This window comes from Oncorhynchus nerka, linkage group LG7 (genome assembly GCF_034236695.1).
Source record: "Oncorhynchus nerka isolate Pitt River linkage group LG7, Oner_Uvic_2.0, whole genome shotgun sequence".
Lineage (NCBI taxonomy): Eukaryota > Metazoa > Chordata > Actinopteri > Salmoniformes > Salmonidae > Oncorhynchus > Oncorhynchus nerka.
This window is the reverse complement of record NC_088402.1, coordinates 22,984,254-23,011,230: the sequence shown is the minus strand read 5'-3', so window position 1 is coordinate 23,011,230 and position 26,977 is coordinate 22,984,254. Positions and strand designations below refer to the sequence as shown.

At 43.2% G+C, this 26,977-nt stretch overlaps 2 protein-coding genes across 6 annotated transcripts in view; one reads left to right on the top strand and one right to left on the bottom strand.

The window, feature by feature from the left end:
- The window catches only part of LOC115131278 (ribosome biogenesis protein bop1-like), a 124,962-nt gene extending 105,280 nt beyond the window's left edge, over positions 1 to 19,682 (bottom strand). For 2 of the 3 annotated variants that reach the window (XM_065020332.1, XM_065020333.1), the window contains exons 1-2: positions 19,527 to 19,682; positions 1,098 to 1,349 (exon numbers count right to left, since the gene is read on the bottom strand). In XM_065020332.1, the coding sequence (XP_064876404.1) occupies positions 1,098 to 1,349; positions 19,527 to 19,625 (351 nt within the window). In that variant the 5' untranslated portion in view covers positions 19,626 to 19,682. The remainder of the gene's footprint in view (positions 1 to 1,097; positions 1,350 to 19,526) is intronic. The other variant, XM_065020331.1, reaches the window with a different exon arrangement.
- Positions 19,683 to 19,988: 306 nt separating this feature from the next.
- LOC115131335 (heat shock factor protein 1-like) overlaps positions 19,989 to 26,977 on the top strand; it is a 33,516-nt gene continuing 26,527 nt past the window's right edge. For all 3 annotated transcript variants that reach the window (XM_029662966.2, XM_029662965.2, XM_029662964.2), the window contains exons 1-4: positions 19,989 to 20,396; positions 24,850 to 24,958; positions 25,418 to 25,554; positions 26,276 to 26,400. In XM_029662966.2, coding sequence (XP_029518826.1) covers positions 20,271 to 20,396; positions 24,850 to 24,958; positions 25,418 to 25,554; positions 26,276 to 26,400 — 497 coding nt within the window. In that variant the 5' untranslated portion in view covers positions 19,989 to 20,270. The remainder of the gene's footprint in view (positions 20,397 to 24,849; positions 24,959 to 25,417; positions 25,555 to 26,275; positions 26,401 to 26,977) is intronic.

Here is a 26,977-nt window from a genome sequence, read left to right as displayed (position 1 = left end):
ACAAACCTGACTCAGTTACACCAGCTCTGTCAGGAGGAATGGGCCAAAATTCACCCAACTTATTGTGGGAAGCTTGTGGAAGGCTACCCAAAACGTTTGACCCAAGTTAAACAATTTAAAGACAATGCTACCGAGTACTAATTGAGTGCATGTAAACTTCTGTCCCATTGGGAATGTGATGAAAGAAATAAAAGCTTAAATAAATCACTCGACTATTATTCTGACATTTCACATTCTTAAAATAAAGTAGTGATCCTAACTGACCTAAGACAGGGAATTTTTACTAGGATTAAATGTCAGGAATTGTGAAAAACTGGGTTTAAATGTATTTGGCTAAGGTGTATGTAAACTTCCGACTTCAACTGTATGTTTCCGTAGAAATCCAAGGGTGCTTTTGACTGTGGGTCAAAATTACCTGAATGTATTTGTAGCATTTGATGTCCACATGGATTTATCAGAAACACGCTGTTTGACAAAGAAATATACGTACACCTATTGGGAAATGACTGTCAGTTGCTTTATCATTCCTTGATAACATGACAACGAAAGTAACAGAAAGTTACCATTCATTTAAGAAAGTAGCATAGTTTAGTGCATTAAAGTTGTGCTTCTTCCTTATCTTTGAGAAATCAGAACACTCAGAAATCCCCTACTTCGGCCAAAATGTCCAGAATGCTCTGAGCACTCAGAGAAAACACTCAATTTGCAAGCCAGCTTTCTGATTCTACCCATCTAGTAATCGCACAACACACTTCACCTATCCAACAACACTGCAATGACTTAATAGCCAATTACTGCTATGATGAAGCATGTATAGATGCATTTTGCAAGAACACGAAGAAATGTGTTCTCTTGTTGAGTCAGGTGCTGCCAAGGTACAAAAAGTAGTCACAAAATAAAATAGATTCCCACACTGCTGACTACTCCGTTTATAGAGTCCAAGGTCTGACAAAGTCAAGACCTTTGGGTCAAAACGTTTGCACTCAATAAACTACCTTTAACTAGAGCTTAGTGTTTCTCCGGGCAAGGTCACGTGGTCAGGAAAAACTCAGGACCCTACAATATCATTTGTGTAAAATAAATAATCCCATATTCACCTTAGGCTCAGCTGGTTCAGCAGATGTTTCAGCACCACTGCTATTCTTCAGATTTTCATCTAGTATGACAGCAGCATCATCATCATCATCCTCCTCCTCCTCCTCTTCGTCGTCCCCATCATCCTCTTCTTCTTCATCAATGTCACTCCCAGAGTCCTCCAGTCCTGAGAACACACTCTCCTCGCTATCTGAGAGGTCCTCATCTCCTTCTTCCCCAGCCTTCTCAGTGACGTCTTTGTCAAATATGGGAAGCTGAAAAAGCAGAGACAAAGAAATACCAGAGACATGTAGATTTGCATAGATGGGCAAACATGAATGAGTAAGCACTTAAATGAGACAGAATGAATAAAGAATCTAGATAGCTAGCTACCTAACCTAAAATAAAACATTGTCATTGACAATAGTGGACAGGTCAAACCAGTTCACATTTTCTGATATATCATCCAATTAAATCAAATCACAGCACATTTTTGGACTCATTCAGCAGTTTTTCCCTGATTAATTAGAATACTATTTGAAATGAATGTGGAAATGTAATTTTATATTCGATAAACTTTCGAATAAACTGTTTCTGCGTATTGATTATTGATTTGGACACTTGAATACAATATTTGGACATTGGACTATTTATCAAAAGTTGTCAACAGGAAGCAGCGATGGCATTATTTTCAAGCTGAAAATAATGCCATCGCTGCTTCCTGTTGACAACTTTTGATAAATAGTCCAATGTCCAAATATTGTATTCAAGTGTCCAAATCAATAATCAATACGCAGAAACAGTTTGTGATAAATTGAAAACAAACATAAAATGTAATACCAACACATTCATGTACCACAATACTAATCGTATTACTTGTATTATTATTTTTCACCTTATAAACTGCATATGCACCAAAAACCCTGTTGGTTTGACAAGTGGCAATAATTATTTATCCATCACTCATTCCGATAACACGTTGCAATCAATAGTCAGGTTTCACGTCCTGTTCAAACTAACACTACTGAAAAACCACACAGAATCTAGGAATAATATGTATATCACTGGTTAGAGGACTTGCTGAAGAACGCAACAGCTGCATTTTGGAATGTTGCATTTTGTTTCAAATCGGTTGCCAACACTGAAAGGTAAACGCAACACTATTTTGTTAATCATATCGATATCACATTGAAATCAAAAGAGCAGGGGCAAAAGTTTAGGTCATATGCACTGTTTGAGATAACACTATTCAAAGGCCACCCCGAATCTGAGAAGAATTGATACACTACTGGTTAGAAAATCATTTGCAAAGACAGCAGTCAACATTTCAGAATGTCGGATTGAGATTCTGGGAGGTTGCAGAAACAAAATCAGTTTCTTTGTTATTTAACAGGACCCGACATAGGATATCAACACTGACAAGGGTTGGCTGGCTGTTATCGGAGTGTATTGGTGTGAGGCCAGCAACTTTTATAGAGAGACCGCCCCGAATTCTCTGTGCCATTTGAGTTCGAAATCAGGCTTACTTGGGATGAAGATGTCTCCGTGATTTGGAAGGTCAATGTCCCTAGAGTTGGAAAATGTGTAATAGCAGTGCAGCAAATGGAGCGTTTGTGTGTCACTTTCTTTCGTCCCTCCATCTCATACATTATTTCCATAGGGATTTTACCCTATGACTAACAATGTCAGTATACAACAAGCTATTGCTCACATATACCCTTTAAAATCATACATTCTTGGAAAGCATGAAACACACCGAGAACCTTACTGCCGATAAGTAGGAGCCGTTCCTTCTCTTGTTAGAACAAAAGACATACCTGCTGTGTACTGACAAACCTGCCGCTTCTACTTGTAGTACCACAATGCTCGGCAGTGGACGACAAATTGACTTTGAGCCAATCAGAGAGCACAAACCTCCACATGGGGGAGCTGACAGGAGTGACAATTTATTTTTATTTTTTTAATTAAAAGTCACTTTTCCTGTTCTAATTCACCCCCTTTTAATCAGAATTGTTCTAACAAACAATAAAGCTGCATAATACCCCTTTTTCTAGAGCAAGTCTTTATATGTTTTACATCTAGCTAAGGAATTGTGTGCTTGAAGGATATTTTTTGTTCGATTTGATAATGTACATTAGCTTATTTGTTAGCTAGCCTGCCAACTGAGCAAGGCAGTCATACTAAATCCTTTGCCAAGCTAGCCATCTGGCCAGTGTAGCTAGTAACATAAATCCATTGTGATGTAATTGTTTTCATGAAGCAGCTGCCTGTAGCTGGCTGCAGAGAATCAATGCAGTGCCTTTACTTTACCTAGCTAGCACAACAGCTATCTAGCTAGCAAATCATGCTAACCATTTAGCTAATGTTAGCCAGCTAGCTCAAAATATAGAGGGGCTGTATGCGATAATGTAGAGTGATTTACATTTTAATCTTGCTCCCTAGTTATATAGCTGTGGCCAACTAGCTAGTATCAACAATGGATTTCTACAACAATAGCACAGCTAACATTGACTAGACCATAAAGCAACACACACGGACATTCATTGCCAAACAACGCTACTTCCACCTTCTGGTTTGGAGTATTATACCAAGGCTTAGTGGCTGACGACTTCAAGGTCTTTGCTGTGTGAAAACAAGAGAGATTGACTTCCAACACTGTTCAACAACCATATGGAATTCCGGGTCTCTGGCAGCGTTTGGATCTGCGGTCAAGAACGCGGAGTTCATCTCAGCCCTTCCGTCCCTTCACTTTTTGGCCCTGACGGAGACATGGATCACACCTGAGAACACTGCTACTCCAGCTGCTCTTTCTTCATCTGACTAGGTTCTCTCATAGTCCGAGAGCATCTGGTCATCACGGTGGTGGAACAGGTCTACTCATTTCTCCTAAATTGAGATTCTTCTCTTTTCTCCCTCTCTTACCTGTCCATCTCCTCATTTGAATTCCATGCTGTCACTGTCACTTGTCCACTCAATCTTAACATTGTCATCATCTATCGCCCACCAGGTGCCCTTGGAGAGTTCCTCAATAAGCTTGAAACCTTGATAAGCTAATTTCCTGACGATGGCTCACCTCTCTTTGTACTTGGCGACTTCAACCTCCCGACATCTTTCCAACTCTATTTCCCCTCCTCACCCTTTCCCCAATCCCTTCCAACTCACAAGGCAGGCAATACGCTTTACCTAATCTTTACTAGCGGCTGCTCATCTACTAATCTCACTGCAACCCAAATTCAGGTCTCTGATTAGTACTTTGTTTCCTTTTCGGTCTCCCTTTCCTCCAACCCCAAACACTCACCACCAACCCAAATGGTCATACGCCATCACAATCTTCTCTCTCCCATTACTCTCTCCTCTTCTATCATCTCTTCCTTCTGCTAAATCCTTCTCCGCCCTGTCTCCTGATTCTGCCTCGTTGACCCAACTCTCCTCCCTTTCTACATCCTACGAATAGCAATGTTGCCCAATTCGGTGGTATTTGCTTTTGTGTATATAGTTTGTCCAATTGAAATAAAGTGGTCATTCATTTTTGTCCATTAGGCATATGGATCCCATAACCTCCCGGCCGGCTAGGCACTCCCGCTACTCATTCACTCAGCCTATTGAGTCAATTGGCCTTACTCACACAACTACCCTATGCCTTGACCTCCTTCTCACCTCTCTCTCCAGATGACATACTGCGACTAGTGAGGTCTGGCCGACCGACAACCTGCCCGCTCGACCCCATCCCCTCCTCCAGACCCTCTCTGGAGACCTTCTCCCATTCCTCACTTCCCTCATCCCTAATCACTGGCTACGTCCCCTCTGATATCAAAATGGCCAGAGTTGCTCCCCTCCTCAAGAAACCAACACTCGACTCATCGGATGTCAACAACTATAGACCCCTATCCCTTATTCTTTCCAAAACACTTGAGCATGCTCTGGCAACTCCTCGTTATCTCTCTCAGAACAATCTTCTTGACCCCAACCAGTCAGGCTTCAAGACGGGTCACTCAGAGACGGCTCCTGTGTCACAGAGGCTCACAGCACAGCCAAAGCTGACGCTCTCCTCTGTTCTCATTCTCCTAGATCTATCCCCTGCCTTCGACACCGCGAACCATCAGATCCTCCACCCCACCCTCAGGGCTGGGCGTTTCAGGCTATGCACACTCTTGGATTGCATCTTACCTGGCCATATGTCACAAACCCCAGATGTGCCTTATTGCTATTATAAAATGGTTTACCAACATAATTAGAGCAGTAAAAATATGTTTTGTCATACCCGTGGCAAACAGGTCTGATATACCACAGCTATTAGCCAATCAGCATCCAGGGCTCGAACCACCCAGTTTATAAATATTAATAACGGCCCTTACAGCGCAAGTTTTTGAACACGGTACCAGAATTCTATGCTGAATTTGATTGTTGCATTTCGCCACTATTCTCTACACCATTTGATAATTGTATAATTATTATTATAATCTATATTACATGTATTATCTGAAAAACGCTTTGGTATTAACATGTTTGAGGGCGGGAAACCTGAGCTGATAAATTCGGTGTATTTGATACAATAATGGCATACAAAGTGATAGCTGGGTATGAGCATGTATTACATATGGCGACCATGGCAACGGCCCGGGAAAGGCTGGTATACAAAATAATTTTTCCCTTTAAATTGTATTTATTTATTCTAGAGAGAGGATGGCTTTCACTTCAGCAGTAATAAATTCATGAACTTCTTTGAGGAAAAGATCATGATTATTAGAAAGCAAATTACGGACTCCTCTTTAAATCTGCGTAATCCTTCAAAGCTCAGTTGTCCTGAGTCTGCACAACTCTGCCAGGACCTAGGATCAAGAGAGACACTCAAGTGTTTTAGTACTATACTGTATCTCTTGACACAATGATCAAAATAATCATGGCCTCTAAACCTTCACACTACATACTGGACCCTATTCCAACTAAACTACTGTAAGAGCTGCTTCCTGTGCTTGGCCCTCCTATGTTGAACATAATAAACGGCTCTCTATCCACCGGATGTGTACCAAACTCACCAAAAGTTGCAGTAATAAAGCCCAACCTTGACCCAGAAAATATAAAAAACTATCGGCCTATATCGAATCTTCCATTCCTCTCAAAAATCTTAGAAAATGCTGTTGCACAGCAACTCACTGCCTTCCTGAAGACAAACAATGTATACGAAATGCTTCAGTCTGATTTTAGACCCCGTCATAGCACTGAGACTGCACTTGTGAAGGTGGTAAATTACCTTTTAATGGCATCAGACCGAGGCTTTGCATCTGTCCTCGTGCTCCAAGACCTTAGTGCTGCTTTTGATACCATCGATCACCACATTCTTTTGGAGATTGGAAACCCAAATTGGTCTACACGGACAAGTTCTGGCCTGGTTTAGATCTTATCTGTCGGAAAGATATCAGTTGGGCTCTGTGAATGGTTTGTCCTCTGACAAATCAACTGTAAATGTCGGTGTTCCTCAAGGCTCCGTTTTATGACCACTATTGTTTTCACTATATATTTTACCTCTTGGGGATGTCATTCGAAAACATTGTTAACTTTCACTGCTATGCGGATGACACACAGCTGTACATTTCAATGAAACATGGTGAAGCCCCAAAATTGCCCTCGCTAGAAGCCTGTGTTCCAGACATAAGGAAGTGGATGGCTGCAAACTTTCTACTTTTAAACTCGGGAAAAGCAGAGATGCTTGTTCTAGGTCCCAAGAAACAAAGAGATCTTCTGTTGAATCTGACAATTAATCTTAATGGTTGTACAGTCGTCTCAAATAAAACTGTGAAGGACCTCGGCGTTACTCTGGACCCTGATCTCTCTTTTGACGAACATATCAAGACTGTTTCAAGGACAGCTTTTTTTCCATCTACGTAACATTGCAAAAATCAGAAACTCTGTCCAAAAATGCAGAAAAATGAATCCATGCTTTTGTTACTTCTAGGTTAGACTACTGCAATGCTCTACTTTCCGGCTACCCAGATAAAGCACTAAATAAACTTCAGTTAGTGCTAAATACGGCTGCTTGCGAATCCTGACTAGAACCAAAAAATATATATCATATTACTCCAGTGCTAGCCTCCCTACACTGGCTTCCTGTCAAGGCAAAGGCTGATTTCAAGGTTTCACTGCTAACCTTCAAAGCATTACATGGGCTTGCTCCTACCTATCTCTCTGATTTGGTCGTACATACCTACACGTACGCTACGGTCACAAGACGCAGGCCTCCTAATTGTCCCTATAATTTCTAAGCAAACAGCTGGAGGCAGGGCTTTCTCTTATAGAGCTCCATTTTTATGGAATGGTCTGCCTACCCATGTGAGAGACGCAGACTCGGTCTCAACCTTTATGTCTTTACTGAAGACTCGTCTCTTCAGTGGGTCATATGATTGAGTGTAGTCTGGCCCAGGAGTGTGAAGGTGAACGGAAAGGCTCTGGAGCAACGAACCGCCCTTGCTGTCTCTGCCTGGCCGTTTCCCCGCTTTCCACTGAGATTCTCTGCCTCTAACCCTATTACAGGGGCTGAGTCACTGGCTTACTGGTGCTCTTTCATGCCGTCCCTATGAGGGAGGCGTCACATGAGTGGGTTGAGTCACTGACGTGATCTTCCTGTCTGGGTTGGCACCCCCCCTTGGGTTGTGCCGTGGCGGAGATCTTCGTGGGCTATACTCGTCCTTGTCTCAGGATGGTAAGTTGGTGGTTGAAGATATGCCTCTAGTGGTGTGGGGGCTGTGCTTTGGCAAAATGGGTGGGGTTATAGCCTTCCTGTTTGGCCCTGTCCGGGGGTATCATTGGATGGTGCCACAGTGTCTCCTGACCCCTCCTGTCTCAGCCTCCAGTATTTATGCTGCAGTAGTTTGTGTCGGGGGGCTAGGGTCAGTTTGTTATATCTGGAGTACTTCTCCTGTCTTATCCAGTGTCCTGTGTGAATTTAAGTATGCTCTCTCTAATTCTCTCTTTCTTTCTCTCTCGGAGGACCTGAGCCCTAGGACCATGCCTCAGGACTACCTGGCATGATGACTCCTTGCTGTCCCCAGTCCACCTGGCCGTGCTGCTCCAGTTTCAACTGTTCTGCCTGTGATTATTATTATTTGACCATGCTGGTTATTTAAGAACATTTTAACATCTTGGCCATGTTCTGTTATAAATCTCCACCCGGCACAGCCAGAAGAGGACTGGCCATCCCTCATAGCCTGGTTTCTCTCTAGGTTTCTTCCTACGGTTTGGCCTTTCTCTGGAGTTTTTCCTAGCCACCGTGCTTCAACACCTGCATTGCTTGCGGTTTGGGGTTTTAGGCTGGGTTTCTGTACAGTACTTTGAGATATCAGCTGATGTACAAAGGGCTATATAAATAAATTTGATTTGAAGCGAGGTTGTAGATAACGGGTTTTCGTAAACTATGGAGCTCGACAGGATTATCTAGGTTAATGCTTTGGCGCCATCTACGGGCTGAGTGTTATTTGGGTGGACCAGCTATCGCTCTCCTTCCAAAACATGGTTACAAATACTACTAACTATACAGTATATTCATAGGAAAAGTTAATGTACTGTAACAACTCAAAATCGTGTTCAAGTCTAAAGTAGTCTAGACTAGCCTAAAGGTTGTTGGCTAGTGAAAATGATTTGATGTAAAAAATCAAATCATATTTTTCCTAGCCAACAACCATTTGGCCAAATGATTTTTTTTTTTTGAGAAAGAGTTATAAATCAAGGAATAACAAAAGTTGATTATACTTTTCTTGTTCTGTTTTATTTCAAAAATAGAACCCAGGAGTCAAACATTAGTTTTCATTTCAGGTAAACAAACATGTTACATATTTTTGGAACATTCCCCCCCACCAACAAACATCTCAAGTCATACATTTCAAAATTATATATATATTTTTAAATATCAACATAAATTGTATCAGCCACTGTCAGCCTACTTTCCACTTAGTAGTGCTTAAGGGTGTGGTCAAATCAATCAAATGGTCCTTGCCAAAGCAAGGAATTGCACACCAGGCTGTATCACATAGCTCACAGATTACATTTTACATTTACATTTAAGTCATTTAGCAGACGCTCTTATCCAGAGCGACTTACAAATTGGTGCATTCACCTTATGACATCCAGTGGAACAGTAGTGCATCTAAATCTTTTAGGGGGGGAGAGGGATTACTTTATCCTATCCTAGGTATTCCTTAAAGAGGTGGGGTTTCAGGTGTCTCCGGAAGGTGGTGAATGACTCCGCTGTCCTGGCGTCGTGAGGGAGTTTGTTCCACCATTGGGGGGCCAGAGCAGCGAACAGTTTTGACTGGGCTGAGCGGGAACTGTACTTCCTCAGTGGTAGGGAGGCGAGCAGGCCAGAGGTGGATGAACGCAGTGCCCTTGTTTGGGTGTAGGGCCTGATCAGAGCCTGGAGGTACTGAGGTGACGTTCCCCTCACAGCTCCGTAGGCAAGCACCATGGTCTTGTAGCGGATGCGAGCTTCAACTGGAAGCCAGTGGAGAGAGCGGAGGAGCGGGGTGACGTGAGAGAACTTGGGAAGGTTGAACACCAGACGGGCTGCGGCGTTCTGGATGAGTTGTAGGGGTTTAATGGCACAGGCAGGGAGCCCAGCCAACAGCGAGTTGCAGTAATCCAGACGGGAGATGACGAGTGCCTGGATTAGGACCTGCGCCGCTTCCTGTGTGAGGCAGGGTCGTACTCTGCGGATGTTGTAGAGCATGAACCTACAGGAACGGGCCACCGCCTTGATGTTAGTTGAGAACGACAGGGTGTTGTCCAGGATCACGCCAAGGTTCTTAGCGCTCTGGGAGGAGGACACAATGGAGTTGACAACCGTGATGGCGAGATCATGGAACGGGCAGTCCTTCCCCGGGAGGAAGAGCAGCTCCGTCTTGCCGAGGTTCAGCTTTAGGTGGTGATCCGTCATCCACACTGATATGTCTGCCAGACATGCAGAGATGCGATTCGCCACCTGATCATCAGAAGGGGGAAAGGAGAAGATTAATTGTGTGTCGTCTGCATAGCAATGATAGGAGAGACCATGTGAGGTTATGACAGAGCCAAGTGACTTGGTGTATAGCGAGAATAGGAGAGGGCCTAGAACAGAGCCCTGGGGGACACCAGTGGTGAGAGCACGTGGTGTGGAGACGGATTCTCGCCACGCCACCTGGTAGGAGCGACCTGTCAGGTAGGACGCAATCCAAGCGTGGGCCGCGCCGGAGATGCCCAACTCGGAGAGGGTGGAGAGGAGGATCTGATGGTTCACAGTATCGAAGGCAGCCGATAGGTCTAGAAGGATGAGAGCAGAGGAGAGAGAGTTAGCTTTAGCAGTGCGGAGCGCCTCCGTGATACAGAGAAGAGCAGTCTCAGTTGAATGACTAGTCTTGAAACCTGACTGATTTGGATCAAGAAGGTCATTCTGAGAGAGATAGCGGGAGAGCTGGCCAAGGACGGCACGTTCAAGAGTTTTGGAGAGAAAAGAAAGAAAGGATACTGGTCTGTAGTTGTTGACATCGGAGGGATCGAGTGTAGGTTTTTTCAGAAGGGGTGCAACTCTCGCTCTCTTGAAGACGGAAGGGACGTAGCCAGCGGTCAGGGATGAGTTGATGAGCGAGGTGAGGTAAGGGAGAAGGTCTCCGGAAATGGTCTGGAGAAGAGAGGAGGGGATAGGGTCAAGCGGGCAGGTTGTTGGGCGGCCGGCCGTCACAAGGAGACGCGAGATTTCATCTGGAGAGAGGGGGAGAAAGAGGTCAGAGCACAGGGTAGGGCAGTGTGAGCAGAACCAGCGGTGTCGTTTGACTTAGCAAACGAGGATCGGATGTCGTCGACCTTCTTTTCAAAATGGTTGACGAAGTCATCTGCAGAGAGGGAGGAGGGGGGGGGGGGGAGGAGGATTCAGGAGGGAGGAGAAGGTTGCAAAGAGCTTCCTAGGGTTAGAGGCAGATGCTTGGAATTTAGAGTGGTAGAAAGTGGCTTTAGCAGCAGAGAGAGAAGAGGAAAATGTAGAGAGGAGGGAGTGAAAGGATGTCAGGTCCGCAGGGAGGCGAGTTTTCCTCCATTTCCACTCGGCTGCCCGGAGCCCTGTTCTGTGAGCTCGCAATGAGTCGTCGAGCCACGGAGCGGGAGGGGAGGACCGAGCCGGCCTGGAGGATAGGGGACATAGAGAGTCAAAGGATGCAGAAAGGGAGGAGAGGAGGGTTGAGGAGGCAGAATCAGGAGATAGGTTGGAGAAGGTTTGAGCAGAGGGAAGAGATGATAGGATGAGAGAGTAGCGGGGGAGAGAGAGCGAAGGTTGGGACGGCGCGATACCATCCGAGTAGGGGCAGTGTGGGAAGTGTTGGATGAGAGCGAGAGGGAAAAGGATACAAGGTAGTGGTCGGAGACTTGGAGGGGAGTTGCAATGAGGTTAGTGGAAGAACAGCATCTAGTAAAGATGAGGTCGAGCGTATTGCCTGCCTTGTGAGTAGGGGGGGAAGGTGAGAGGGAGAGGTCAAAAGAGGAGAGGAGTGGAAAGAAGGAGGCAGAGAGGAATGAGTCAAAGGTAGACGTGGGGAGGTTAAAGTCGCCCAGAACTGTGAGAGGTGAGCCGTCCTCAGGAAAGGAGCTTATCAAGGCATCAAGCTCATTGATGAACTCTCCGAGGGAACCTGGAGGGCGATAAATGATAAGGATGTTAAGCTTGAAAGGGCTGGTAACTGTGACAGCATGGAATTCAAAGGAGGCGATAGACAGATGGGTAAGGGGAGAAAGAGAGAATGACCACTTGGGAGAGATGAGGATCCCGGTGCCACCACCCCGCTGACCAGAAGCTCTCGGGGTGTGCAAGAACACGTGGGCAGACGAAGAGAGAGCAGTAGGAGTAGCAGTGTTGTCTGTGGTGATCCATGTTTCAGTCAGTGCCAAGAAGTCGAGGGACTGGAGGGAGGCATAGGCTGAGATGAACTCTGCCTTGTTGGCCGCAGATCGGCAGTTCCAGAGGCTACCGGAGACCTGGAACTCCACGTGGGTCGTGCGCGCTGGGACCACCAGATTAGGGTGGCCGCGGCCACGCGGTGTGGAGCGTTTGTAAAGGATGTACTTGGTCAACATCCTTTTCTGTCGTCAGGTAGATTGTAGACAGATCTTGCAGTGCCTCATGCTTTTTCCTTGCAGGGCGGTCTGGGGGACATAATTTGGAAAGTGGCATAGACAGGCCAGCCCCCAGCAGAAGGACGAGGGTGCGGTAGCCCTCAAGGGGCTGCTGCATCAGGTTTATCCTGTACTGCAGGTAGGAGATCACCTGTCCTGTGACCTGCCGGGGGGACAACGTGGCCGTTGAGAGCTATTTAAAAAATGTAATTGTTTCTTGTACCATTTTAAGGGGTTTTTCTGGCAAACAGTTCTGCATGTCCATTTTGCCATTTTGTCTTATTTTTGAATAATGGCATCCCCTTCCTGTTGGATGTAACTGTGCCACAGGCCCCTGTGTTCTCACTCAAAAGGGTAGGGCTACTGTACCAGTTGTCCACAAATACAGTGTGCTCCTTTGAGGTAAGGCTGCAGCATGGTGATTAACACTGATCCAGATATACCAAAATACCTCATCTGTGGTGGCGCCGGTGTAGATGATAAGGTCCTATACATATCCTGTCAGACAGTCACATAAAACAAACAACACCTCCAAATCTGTGGCACTTTGATGGGATGTGTTGGCGGAATGCAAGCCTTCCTTTCCAAACCATGAGAGACTCATCAATGCACAAGTCCTTGTGAGGAACAAACACTCTTCCAAATGCCCCGGTAAAGCTGCCCAGGACATTCCTAATTTTGTTGGCAGTGGCATTGTTCAAAGTGGAGCACTCTCAGCAAGACAAGGAAGCGGTCCTGGGAGTAAAGGGTTGGAGAAAAAAGGGGGTCTGCAGCATGGGGTCAGTAGTCCCTCACAGAGCCCTTCTTCGCTAGCCCCATCAGCAGCACCGTGACCAGGAAGGTATACATTTCACTGATGGTAGTGTTCACCCATTTTGAGAGCTTCCCTTTTACACAAGGGGCAGTCTTCTCTTTTAGTTCATGAGAATACCTGCAAAAAAATATGAATATTTAGTGGACTAAAAGCATTCAGAATTTTGATCAATTTGAAGAGAGCCCTGGGTCTTTCTGTAACATAAACATGGGCATACCTGTTGGTTTCCTGCACCACACTCTCCACCAATTCCTCATCAATGAACCTTTTAAAACATTCTGACTCTAGGCATGGTGCTTTGGAGGCCAGACATGGTGTCATTGAAGTCTCTCTCTGATGGTGTGAAGTGACAGAATCTCCAGCAGCGGGGAGCATCCTCCTCTCCTTTAACCTCTTCTTCCTCACAGCCCACAAGATTGACAGAAGCACCAGCATCTTGGGGAGGTGTGCGATGTTCATTGCCTTCAAGGTTGTGGTGGGCACCATTTTCCTCACAATTCAGAAGGTTTGGCGGGGGGGCAGATATACCTCATCACTATCTGATTAACCTATGGTTACTCTGGGTTGCTAGCTCAGACCTTTCCAGGGGTTTTATTTAGATGATAAACGTCTCCTGTGTTCACCCCCCTTTTGATAAATTCCCCCATCATAGTAATATTTCAACCATCATATCCCCCCACAATACCTTCCCCCATTCCCCCCCCCCCACACACACACACACACAAATATGGTTTCAACCAAATCTGGCAAGGCTTTTATTTGAGTGATAATCTGTGAGGTGATAACATTTTACTTGCTTTGTGATTGGTCAAAAACTGTAAACAACTTGTCAAGTCATGTGCTCCGGTTCTTGTAGACACTAACAAGCTCATGCAGATTTGTAATATGCTGAAAAGTGGCCAAATTAAGTTTATATTTTCCACGCAATTAGGCGCAGCCATCTTTGACTTTGCTTACTTGCGTCTTATGCCGCATTCAAAACAACTGGGAACTCTGAAAATACAAGGTAAAGTCATGACATCAGTGAACGTAAAGTCATAGCTCTAGAAAGAGGCCCAGGGTTGGAATTCTGAGTTGGACGACCATTCAAATGAATTTTCCCCTAGTCGGGAGTTCCCAGTGGCTTTGAAATCAATGACGTCGGAAATTTCTGAGTTCCCAGTTGTTTTGAATGCGGCATTATTGTGAATGGCATTCTGGGATTAGGGAGTTTTCGCTTGTCAAACGTAAACAAACATGGCAGCCATCAAAGAACTGATCTGCTGTTAGCTTATCTGACACGCATTTCTTTTCTAAACAACATTACATTAGTTTCTTGTGCTCACCAGAGATATGGTATATTGTAAACTAGTCTAGCTGTTAGGTCGCTAACTCACGTTTTGGTTTTTGTCAGCGCAACCTGTTATTTAGACTGGTTTATGGAATGAGTTTGGCTGTGGATGTGTGTTCCGTGTGATGAATGGATGTTGAAGTTTGCATTTATATTTTACAATAAAAAGGTAAAATAGAGGAATAAAGTTAAAGACCTTTATTTTCTATCAGTGCAAAAAAACACTTAGATGCTGTTCAGACAACAATGATGTTTAGACACATTTGTTGCTCTGTACGTTGTGTTGCTACTGTTCCAATCACACGAGATCGTACGCTGCATTGACCACTCAACAATGATCACAAATATGTGATTGTACGCATCAAAGGGTTATGAAGCATATACCTACGTAGTACCCCAGCACAGTTGAGCACACGTGCTTGTTTTTAAAAAGCACAATAGGAGAAAGCTGGAGCAGATGGGTCCAGCTATGTATTGACAGGGGTCACGTTTTATATTGAAAGTACAACAGTCTTTTTTTTGCTTCAATATAGTGATCAGGGACGTGCAACTATAGTTTTCCTTCACAGAAAATACATTAGTGCAACACATTCGGCAGGAAATAGCTTCATTTTCATCAGATGACAGTGCAACGCTATCATTTCTAATGATTAAGTCTATTATAGAAATAATGTAGCCAGCTACATTTCCTAATGTCTTAAAGTACATTTTACCAGAGGCTGGCTGGCTACACCAAGAGAATAAGCTACACAGTCGTGGTGCTATTAAAAGTGGTAGGTGAACAGCACAGGAGGCTGGTGGCACCTTAATTGGGGAGAACGGGCTTGTGGTATTGACTGGTGCAGGAATAAGTGGAATTGTATCAAATACATGGTTCAGCTGTTTGATGCAACTCCATTTGCTCCGTTCCAGACAATATTATGAGCCAGTCTCCCCTCAGCAGCCTCCTGTGGTGAACATGTCTCATCTGTCAAATTTTGATTAAAAGACAAACAATATAACACATTACATTTTACTAGTAATACATGTATTGTTCAAGAAACATTAAAGTCCGCTCATCCGTTTTTTTTTATAGAAGCAAATATTTTGGCTGGTAAGATATCTGAGTGGCTGGTATGATATCTGAGTGGCTGGTATATTTTTTAATCTACCCGTCACAGTGGCTAGTGGATCCAAAAGTAAATTTTAGGCCTTGCGCCACACCCTCCAATGAACCATCAAATAAGCAACCCATCAATAAAGTACCAAGATCAAATCCTACTACACCGGGTCTAACGCTCGTCGGATGTGGCTATTATCACAGATTATAAAGGGAAACCCAGCCGCTAGTTGTCCAGTGACGCGAGCCTACCAGACAAGCTAAATACCTTTTATGCTCACGTTGAGGCTAGCAACACTGAACCATGCATGAGAGAACCAGCTGTTCCGGGTGAATGTGTGATCACACTCTCCGTAGCCGATGTGATAAGACCTTTTAAACAGGTAAACATTCAAAAGACCGCAGGGCCAGACAGATTACCAGGTTGCCTACTCAAGAGCATGCGCTGACCAACTGGAAAGAGTCTTCACAGACATTTTCAACCTTTTCCTGACCCAGTCTGTAATAACTCCATGTTTCAAGTAGACCACTATAGTCCCTGTGCCCAAGAAAGCCAAGGTAACCTGTCTAAATGACTATCCGGCGATATTGAAGCACTCACATCTGTAGCCATGAAATGCTTTGACAGGCTGGTCATGGCTCATAAACACAATCAACCCAGACACCCTGAAACCACTCCAATTCATATGCTGCCGCAACAGATCGACAGGTCACGCAATCTCTATTGCAATCCACACTGCTCTTTACTATCTAGACAAAACAGACACCTATGTGAGAAAGCTGTTCATTGACTACAGTTAAGCGTTCAACACCATAGTGCCATCCAAGCTCATCACTAAACTAAGGACCCTGGGATTAAAAACCTCCCTCGCCTGGACGTCCTGATATCCTCACCTCCTGGGGGTGGCCTAAGCAACAAAATCTCAGTAGTGCGTGCCTAGTCCCTTCCTGTACTCTCTGTTTACCCACGACTGCATGGTCACACAGGATTCAAACTAGAGGTCGACCGATTAATCGGAATGGCCGATTAATTAGGGCCGATTTCAAGTTTTCATAACAATCGGAAATCTGTATTTTTGGGTGCCGATTTGCCTATTTTTATTATTTTTTTTAACCTTTAGTCTTTTTACCTAGGCAAGTCAGTCAAGAACACATTCTTATTTTCAACGACTGCCTAGGAACGGTGGGTTAACTGCCTCGTTCAGGGGCAGAAAGACAGATTTTCACCTTGTCAGCTCGGGGGATCAAATCTTGCAACCTAATAGTTAACTAGTCCAACGCAATAACGACATGCCTCTCTCTCGTTGCACTCCACAAGGAGACTGACTGCCTGTTACGTAAATGCAGTAAGCCAAGGTAAGTTGCTAGCTAGCATTAAACTTATCTTATAAAAAACAATCAATCATAATCACTAGTTAACTACACATGGTTGATGATATTACTAGATATTATCTAGTGTGTCCTGTGTTGCATATAATCTGACTGAGCATACAAGTGTTTTTATTTTTTTATTTAACCAGGTAGGCTAGTTGAGAAAACGTTCTCATTTACAACTGCGACCTGGCCAAGATAAAGCATAGCAGTGTGAGGTTGAACAGGCTGGTAATAGGGGTTGCGTCAATGGAGGCAGATAGTTTCAGAAATAGAGGGTCCAGATTGTCAAGACCAGCTGATTTGTACGGGTCCAGGTTTTGCAGCTCTTTCAGAACATTTGCTATCTGGATTTGGGTAAAGGAGAAGCTGGGGAGGCTTGGGGGGTTGTTGGCAGAGGTTGGAGTAGCCAGGAGGAAGGCATGGCCAGCTTGTTGAAGTTTTCGATTATCATGGATTTAGCAGTGGTGACCGTGTTACCTAGCCTCAGTGCAGTGGGCAGCTGGGAGGAGGTGCTCTTGTTCTCCATGGACATTACAGTGTCCCAGAACTTTTTGGAGTTAGTATCTGACTGAGCAGTGGTAGGCAGAAACAGGCGCGTAAACATTCATTCAAACAGCACTTTTGTGCGTTTTGCCAGCAGCTCTTCGTTGTGCGTCAAGCATTGCGCTGTTTATGACTTCAAACCTATCAACTCCAGAGATGAGGCTGGTGTGACCGAAGTGAAATGGCTGGCTAGTTAGCGCGCGCTAATAGCGTTTCAAACGTCACTCGCTCTGAGCCTTGGGGTGGTTGTTTCCCTTGCTCTGCATGGGTAACACTGCTTCAATGTGGTGGCTGTTGTCGCTGTGTTGCTGGTTCGAGCCCAGGGAGGAGCGAGCTGTACTGTTACATTGGCAATACTAAAGTGCCTATAAGAACATCCAATAGTCAAAGGTTAATGAAATACAAATGGTATAGAGGGAAATAGTCCTATAATAACTACAAACTAAAACTTCTTACCTGGGAATATTGAAGACTCATGTTAAAAGGAACCACCAGCTTTCATATGTTCTGAGCAAGGAACTGAAACGTTAGCTTTCTTACATAACACATATTGCACTTTTACGTTCTTCTCCAACACTTTGTTTTTGCATTATTTAAACCAAATCGAACAGGTTTCATTAACTACTTGAGGCTAAATTTATTTCAGTGATGTATTATATTAAGTTAAAATAAGTATTGTTGTAATTGTCATTATTACAAATGTAAAAAATATATATATAAAAAATATATATACATTTTTTTTTTTTTTACTTAATCGGTATCGGCGTTGAAAAATCATAATCGGTCGACCTCTAATTCAAACACCATAATTAAGTTTGCCAACTACACAGCGGTGGTAGGCTTGATCACCGATGACGTCACAGCCTACAGGGAGATGGTCAGTGACCTGGCAGTGTGGTGCAAGGACAACAACAACAACCTCTCCCTCAACAAGACAAAAGGAGCTGATCATGGACTACAGGAAACGGAGGGCCAAGCACACCCCATCCACGGGGCTGTAGTGGAGCAAGTTGAGAGCTTAAAGTTTCTCTGTGTCCACACACACACACCAACAGTCAAGAAGAGGGCATGACAACGCCTCTTCCCCCTCAGGTGGCCTTAAAGTTTTAGCGTGGGCCCCCAGATGCTCAAAAAAGTTCTACAGCTACATCATTGAGAGCATCTTGACTTTGCTGCAGCACTGCCTGGCATGGCAACTGCTTGGATTCCGACCATAAGGTGCTACACAGGGTAGTGTGTACAGCCCAGTACATCACTGGAGCCAAGCTCCCTGCCATCCAGGATCTCTATACCAGGCGGTGTCAGACTCTTCTCTCTGCTAACGCATGGAAAGTGGTACGGATGCAACACGTCTGGGAAAAACAGGACTCTGAACAGCTTCTACCCAAGCCATAAGATAATTAACAATTCGGTACCCGGACAATTTGACTAACTCATCACATATGCTGCTGTTACAGTTTATTATCTATACTGTCGCCCTAGTCACTTTATGCCATCCTATTTGTACATATCTACCTCAACTACCTAGTACCCATGCACATTGACGTGGTACTGGTACCCCGTGTTTATAGCCAAGTTATCGTTACTCATTGTGTATTTATTCCTTGTGTTATTCCTTGTGTTATCCCCCCCCCCACCCCCACCCCCCTCCTCTCTCTCTCTCTCTGCATTGTTGGGAACAACCCCTAAGTAAGAATTTCACTGTTAATCTGCACGGACAAAACACTTTATTTGATATCCTAACAAAACTGCCATAAAAACCATATGGGAAAAATGAATGTGATGGAGAAAAAAAAAGAGTTAACACACAAACGCTCCAATTACTACACTGCTATCACACAATTTCCAACTCTAGGGAAATAGCATTAAGACAGTCACCCCAAATGAGTCCGAAAACACAAATGTGGGGGTCTGGCTCATCATGGACTATACTGACTGTGCAGCAAGCATGTTTGCTAGGTGAGACAGACCATCCGTTTATACAAAAACATTGTACTATTTTATTAGCTAATACATCTAGGGGTGATTGACAAAAAAAGTAGTTAAAAAACCTACGGGGTTTGAGCTTGCACATCCACATTTCCCTACATAACAAACGTTAGCTAGCTGGTTAGCAATGCTTTACCCTTTTTAATACCGAGTATACATTTCAGAAATACTTTTCCTACCTGGTCATTGTCCTCTTCAGCAGCTCTTTTCTTCGCACTCTTTACTTTAGCTTTACTCATGGTGCCGTTTTTCTGTGATTCTAGAGTTACAGTAGGCATGCTTCTTGTACATCAACAGCCGACCATGTGGGATTCCGCAAGAGGTCACAGTTGAAAGTTGAGAGCGTTTTAAAACTGCAATTTTCCAAAGCGATTAAAAACATGGGTCTGTAATTATTTCATAATAGATAATTACATAATGTTATAGCTCAAATTAATTACCGTAAATATGCTGCAAATGTATAGGGTCTGAAAAAATTGGAGGTCAAAGTTTAAAGGTACATTTTTGTGTATTTCATATATTTTATTTAATCTTGTGTTATATTATTATATAATCAACAGTAGTACTATTTTGGCATTTAATTCATGACACTTGTTGTCTTTGGTGGACGTTTGTTTTCCTCCCTGATGAGGTCACAAAATGGCGACCACCATGCGCCTGTGCAATGGCCTTTCTCTACGCAGTTGTTTAGATTTGTCGATTTGATGGATACTTCCACTTATAATAGTTTCTCAATTAGCTAAAAGTCTTCGAAATATTTTTGTTTGTGTTAAGATAAGGAGAATTTCCAAAGAAATTGCATAGTTGTTACAGCAAAGATTGCGCTGTGTTTTGGATTTTCTTTTCTCTGGAGTTCTCATCCCTTGTTGGCTATTTTGGGAGTTTATCAACTTTTCAAGCGATTCTTGTCATTTTCGTTGATAATGGAGTTTCACGTTGGTGGGTCTGTTGGGGTCGTTGTCAGTGGGAATAACGTACCTGCATTTCTCACAAAACTTTGGACTCTTGTTGAGGATCCTGACACCGATCCTCTAATCTGCTGGAGCCCAGTGAGTTAGCTAGCGAACGTTACTAATGCTAACTAACCTACTACCTAGCTGCTGGACACCTTACTTTGTATATCGACTTGGCTCACTTTCTAGATATTTGCTATCTAAATGTTATTCAATATGTCAGCTAACTATCGGGACATAATTTAACACAGACACCGTTAACTATAACTAGCTAACTATATGATAAACCACATCAGTTAGCCAACTAGCTAGTTAGCCTTGGTAGCTAGCTTGCTAACCAGATTATACGAGTTGGTTGGACTGAGTCAGAAAGATGTTACGAACCAGCTAGCTAGTTAACTAGCCAACTTAATTTGGTCAAATGTGAAGGTGACACGTTTGTCTGGGCAGCAACTGCCAGGGGAGCTTCGTGGCCGGTGCTTTGGTCATTCCAAGCTTCAGCTGTTGCTGGGTGTCAATTATCGTTAGCTGGCTAGCTATGTAGGCAATCCCTGTCTGCAGCCAGCTAATTTGGGGAACTCTGGACACAGTAACTAGCGGTTTGTGTCAAACAGCCATGCAAAACCAGACATTCATTGAAACTAGCTAGCATGGTTATGAGAAAAGGGGGTGTGAGAAAAAGGGGGGTGTGGCTCTATAACCAATTTGAGAAATGGATGATGGATATGTGTATCATGCCGCTGTTGCATTGTCTGTGTGGCAATTTGACAGCCTTTTTTCCAGACATTGCTTGCAACTATTTTATTTATTTATATTTTTTATTCGCTAACCCACCATGTTATACTAAAAGCGATGTAATCAACGGCCAATGTTTACTTTTTTAATTGGGACTATGACATAATCGCAAACCAGTCTGACAGTACTTTTGACAGTATTTCAATCTGAAGGAAGAAGCTATGGTTTGAAGTGACTGAAATTCATCAAATGTATTACAAAATTATTGCCTGGTAACGTCCTATGATCTTCTGTGTAGAAAAAAAGCATAATTAACTAGGTTTCCAACCAACCTTTGTGCTAGTAATATACACAACAGATATTATTTTTTGCCAAAGGCCTGTTGGAAACATTTGTGGGTGAACTTTGCCACTGGAGACAAAAAAACGCTAGAGAAGGTGGAATCTTTTTGTTGGAAAAATGTATTATCTGAGAAATGTCAGTGAAAACTCTTATGGGCTGATAATATTCATCATATCGAAGTAAACTTGGAGTCACGCAATGACATGTATGGTCCTCCCACTATGATTAGTTGGGAAAGCATGCAGTTTATTAGGCTACAGATTAAATTAACTTCACAGGATGGTGAAAGTGCAAGGTGATGAGCGTGATGCCCCTTTCCAATAAACATTGAGGGTCTTATTCTGGTGACATGATCATCTAGGCTTGGCTGCCATTTGACAATCTCATCATGTAGACTATACATGTACTGTGTCTGCGAGCTGTTGGCTAGAGTGTATGTGCTAATACTACAGTGGGCATATTCACTATTAAATGTAACCTTTTTTTGTGGGAAAAGCATCAATTTTTAAAAGGTTTTGGAAATGCATTAAAGTTTATATTTTTAATCTGTACGTGCATTGGGAAAGTATTCAGTCCCCTTGACTTCTTCCACATGTTAAATTACAGCCTTATTTGAAAATACATACATACAACAACCCATAATGATGAAGCAAAAATATGTTTAGAAATGTTGGCAAATTTAGTACATTTATAAACCGATATTACATTTACATAAGTATTCAGACCTTTTACCCATTACTTTGTTGAATCACCTTTGGCAGTGATTACAGCCTGGAGTCTTCTTGGGTATGATTCAACAAGTTTGGCACACCTGTATTTGGGGAGTTTCTCCTATTCTTCTCTGCAGATCCTCTCAAGCTCTGTCATGTTGGATTTGGGAGCATCGCTTCACATATATTTTCAGGTCTCTCCGGAGATGTTCAATTGGGTTCAAGTCCAGGCTCTTGCTGGGCCACTCGAGGACATTCAGAGACTTGTCACGAAGTCACGCCTGCGTTGTCTTGGATGTGTGCTTAGGGTTGTTGTCCTGTTGGAAGGTGAACCTTCGCTCCAGTCTGAGGTCCTGCTGAGTGCTCTGAAGTTGGTTTTCGTCAAGGATCTCTCTGTACTTTGCTCTGTTAATCTTCCCCTCGATCCTGACCAGTCTCCCAGTCCTGCCTCTGAAAAACATCCCCTTAGCATGATGATGCTGCCGCCATCATGCTTCACCGTAGGGATGGTGCCAGATTTCTTCCAGACGTGACGCTTGGCATTCACGCCAAATAATTCAATCTTGGTTTCATCAGACCAGAGAATCTTGTTTCTCATGGTCTGAGAGTCTTTGTGCCTTTTGGCAAACTCCAAGTGGGCTGTCATGTGCCTTTTACTGAGGAGTGCCTTCCGTCTGGCCACTAACATAACATCCGGATTAATAGAGTGCTACAGAGATGATTTTTCTTCTGGAAGGTTCTCCCATCTCCACAGAGGAACTCTGGAGCTCTTTCAGAGTGACCATTGGGTTCTTGGTCACCTTGACCAAGGCCCTTCTCCCCCGATTGCTCAGGTTGGCCGGTCGGACAGTTCTAGGAAGAGTCTTTGTGGTTCCAATCTTCTTCCATTTGAGAATTATGGAGTCCACTGTTCTTGTGGACCTTCAATGCTACAGACATTTTTTGGTACCCTTCCCCTGATCTGTGCCTCGACACAATTCTGTCTCGGTGCTCTAGGGACAATTCCTTCGACCTCATGGCTTGGTTTTTGCTCGGACATGCACTGTCAACTGTGGGACCTAATGTAGACAGGTGTGTGGCTTTCCAATCAATTTAATTTACCTCAGGTGGATTCCAATCAAGTTGTAGAAACATCTCAAGGATGATCAATGGAAGCAGGACGAGTCTCATAGCAAAGGGTCTGAAATGTGCCTCCTCTGGTTTTGCCACCTGCACTCTAACCAACAGTTTGCAGATACTCTGGGGGTAGTCAAGTCTACATTTAGATTATTCATGCAAATATTTGTATTTGTCAAGCATAGATCATCATCCCACCAGAATCAGACCTTTGATATTCATTGGAAATGAGCATCAAGAACACGGTGCACTTTCACCACCCTGTGAAGTTCATCATAAATGATTTGATTTAGGTAACAAACTGCATGGTTCCAACCCCCTGTGATGGGGTCATACTATTTTGTAGCTTAAACCATTCAAAAGACTGAGCCACATTTGTAGGAAGAAAACAGAAACTGCTCTGTTTATTATAACTGCATCTAGCGGCTTCCGGAGGTTACTGATGTGACCCTGGTTCAATTATTATATATTTTTCCCGTAGTTTCTCTCGCAATTCCATTTTCAAATCAGGCGACCCCACATCACCCTAGTTTGGGAAACGCTGGGATAGACCATACGGTTCAAGAGAAAATATAGTAATGAATGAAAAAAGCATATAATCAACAATGGCATTATTTTCAATTAACTCTACCGCTCTTCCAACATTAACAACAAAGACATATTGACATAGTCAAATAAATGTGTAAAAAATATATATAAACAAGGATATTTCATGCTAAAAGCCTCATATTAAACACCAATGGTATTCACAAAGTTGGTTGTTTATATTTAGGATAATATTTTACAGCTTTGTCATTCAGTTTTAAAATCCTATTATTTGATTATCGCTTATTTTACATTTGATAAGGCCACACAGAGGGCCAGAGACAATTAGACGCCTGTGATAATCTGAAGTTTCCAAAAATTGTAATAAAGTTCCCCCAAAAAACTTGAAAACTCCTGAAATGCTGGTAGTTTACTGGTAAACTTAGAATGCTTCCAGTTATATAACCTCCCTTTGCAACCCTTTTAGGGATGCTATCTCTAACTAGCCTACTGGATAGGAGAAAACCCTGCGTGTGTTGACGCAGCCTCTCATGTCTATCCAAAAGCATCCTCCTATATGTTCATGGCCTCTGATCCAAGCAGCTGACTTCTCTCAGCATCCATTTCCCAAAAATGAATAGATAGCTAAATAACAAACTAACATTCATGCAAAACACTTCTATTCTCCTACACTGGACCATTTCACTTTTCCACTAGTTCAGCCCTTATTGCGTCATGATGCCCTCCCAGATTGTGTGAATGTCCCCAGAATATTCAGGTTATGTTCAAATAAATCAACTACATGTTGATCTACTAATTAGGATATCAATACAGGTATTGGAATGCTCTGCCTTTAAATATTTCAGGGGGTTCTCTTTGTCTCTTTACATTGCCAATGTGGTATTTCATAATTATTCAACCTGTAAACCATTGCCAGAAACTCGCCATAGTCACAGAGTTTAGTTAGAGACTTTATCAGACCCAATGTTGTTTAGCTTTGTTGTAAGCCACCCAAGGCAGCTTAACCTAATTCTTAGTACATTCTCAGTACATAGGGCCTAGCTAAGGTAAACTGGGGTTGTGCTATTATTTCTTTAACTGTTATTGTTCTTCCTTTACAGAATGGCAACAGCTTCCATGTGTTTGATCAGTGCCGATTCTCCAAGGAGGTGCTTCCCAAGTATTTTAAACACAATAACATGGCCAGCTTTGTGCGCCAGCTCAATATGTGTAAGTTGTCATTCATGTATTTAATACGTTAGGCATAGCAATGAAATCTTCATAGCAGCTTCATTTGATTTGCTTATACTTTTTATGTTTCTCCAGTTTAGCATTCTGTCCACAGAACCTTCACTTATCGGTTTTGGCTGTGCGGTAGATTCTGCAAATTATTTGCTTATATTGTAATGAGCCTTTAAATAGACTCAACCAAGGAATTATTTTTATTAGAGGCTATTTCTCAGAAGTTGAGGTAGATGCAACCACGTTTTTTTTTTTTATCCTTGAGATTTTTTTGTATCTTTGGTTTTGTAATCCACTTGCATGTTATTTATTAAGATATGATTGCATACAGTGACCTAGAAATCAGCCTGTATTTTTTGTTTCTGAAACTTGCCTATGTAAATTTCACGTATCTCTAGTAATTTAATGGTATGTCTTAGTCAAAACTGTGTTGTTTTCTTTCTACAGATGGCTTCCGCAAAGTAGTTCACATTGAGCAGGGCGGCCTGGTGAAGCCCGAGAAGGACGACACTGAATTCCAGCATCCCTACTTCCTCCGCGGACAAGAGCACCTGCTGGAAAATATCAAACGGAAAGTTACCAATGTAAGTGCAAAATGATAAAGTTGATCATCATGATATTTCTGATTCATGTGTCATGCCCTTCTTCATACTCAACTCCGAACAGTCTTTTTAAATAGGCTCTACATAGCCCAAACAGTATTAATTAAGAAAGTATTACAAATATGTTACATTTATAGTCAGAACTATGTAGCCAACTCCCTGTAGAAAACACACATGGAAAGCCTCAGTAAAACTCCTCATAGAGAAACCTATTGGGATGCTCCTCAGACAGACAGCATGTCAGACCGACAGCATATGCTCCCAGTGCATGGCCTGCTTGGCCTGATTTTTCTCTCTGCTCCCCTCCACTCCTGTGACAGATTGAGCTAATCTAGTGGTCTCTGTGGAGCCTGCCATCTGGGGATGGGTGGATTAGAGAAAGCAGGCCAGGGAGCTTGTAATCTGACGTTGCCGGACCCTTTAATGCAGTCACTTTCTGCTCCGCTCAGTCCACTGATTTACTGCTGTTTCCATCTGCACCTTGATATAGTCTGCTTCTGGCCAACTGACCAGTTCAGGCTAAAAACTGAATACCGAATCATACACTTTCATTGTGTTTCCATGATCTATCCCTCAGGGTTCAAGTCAGGGCCAAGGCCTACACTGAAGGCTTGTTTTTATCTCTTTCCCGCCTCCCTTTAACACTTTTCTTTGCTTTAACAGTTTGCGTTAACCATTTCGTCATGTTCTCCCTCCCCCTCAGGTGTCCAATGTTAAACATGATGAGCTTAAGATGAGCTCAGACGACGTCTCAAAAATCCTGACCAATGTGCAGCACATAAAGGGCAAGCAGGAGACCATAGACTCCCAAATCATCGCCATGAAGCAGTAAGTGAAACGTTGAGGCACATTCTGATTCATATTGTGACTCATTCTCACGCGTATTGGACGGTTGGCTCGACTTAACTAATAAATTGAAATGAACAAAATCAACAAAAGGTCTGACAAGTATAGTGCAAAGTATAATCCCCAAATCCACATACAGTGCATTCGGAAAGTATTCAGACCCCTTGACATTTTCCAAATTTTGTTACATTTGAGTAAGGTTGTAACAATACCCCATAATGGCAAAACAAAACAGGCTTTTAGATTTTTTTCTGCCAATTTATTCAAAATATTTAAAAAACTATCACATTTACTTAAGTACTCAGACCCTTTACTCAGTACTTTGTTGAAGCACCTTTGATAGCGATTACAGCCTTGAGTCTTCTTGGATATGACGCTACAAGCTTGACACACCTTTATTTGGGGAGTTTCTCCCATTCTCTGCAGATCCTCTCAAGCTCTGTCAGGTTGGATGGGGAGCGTTGCTGCACAGCTATTTTCAGGTCCCTCCAGAGATGTTCGATCAGGTTCAAGGCCGGGCTCTTGCTGGGCCACTCAAGAACATTGACACTTGTCCTGA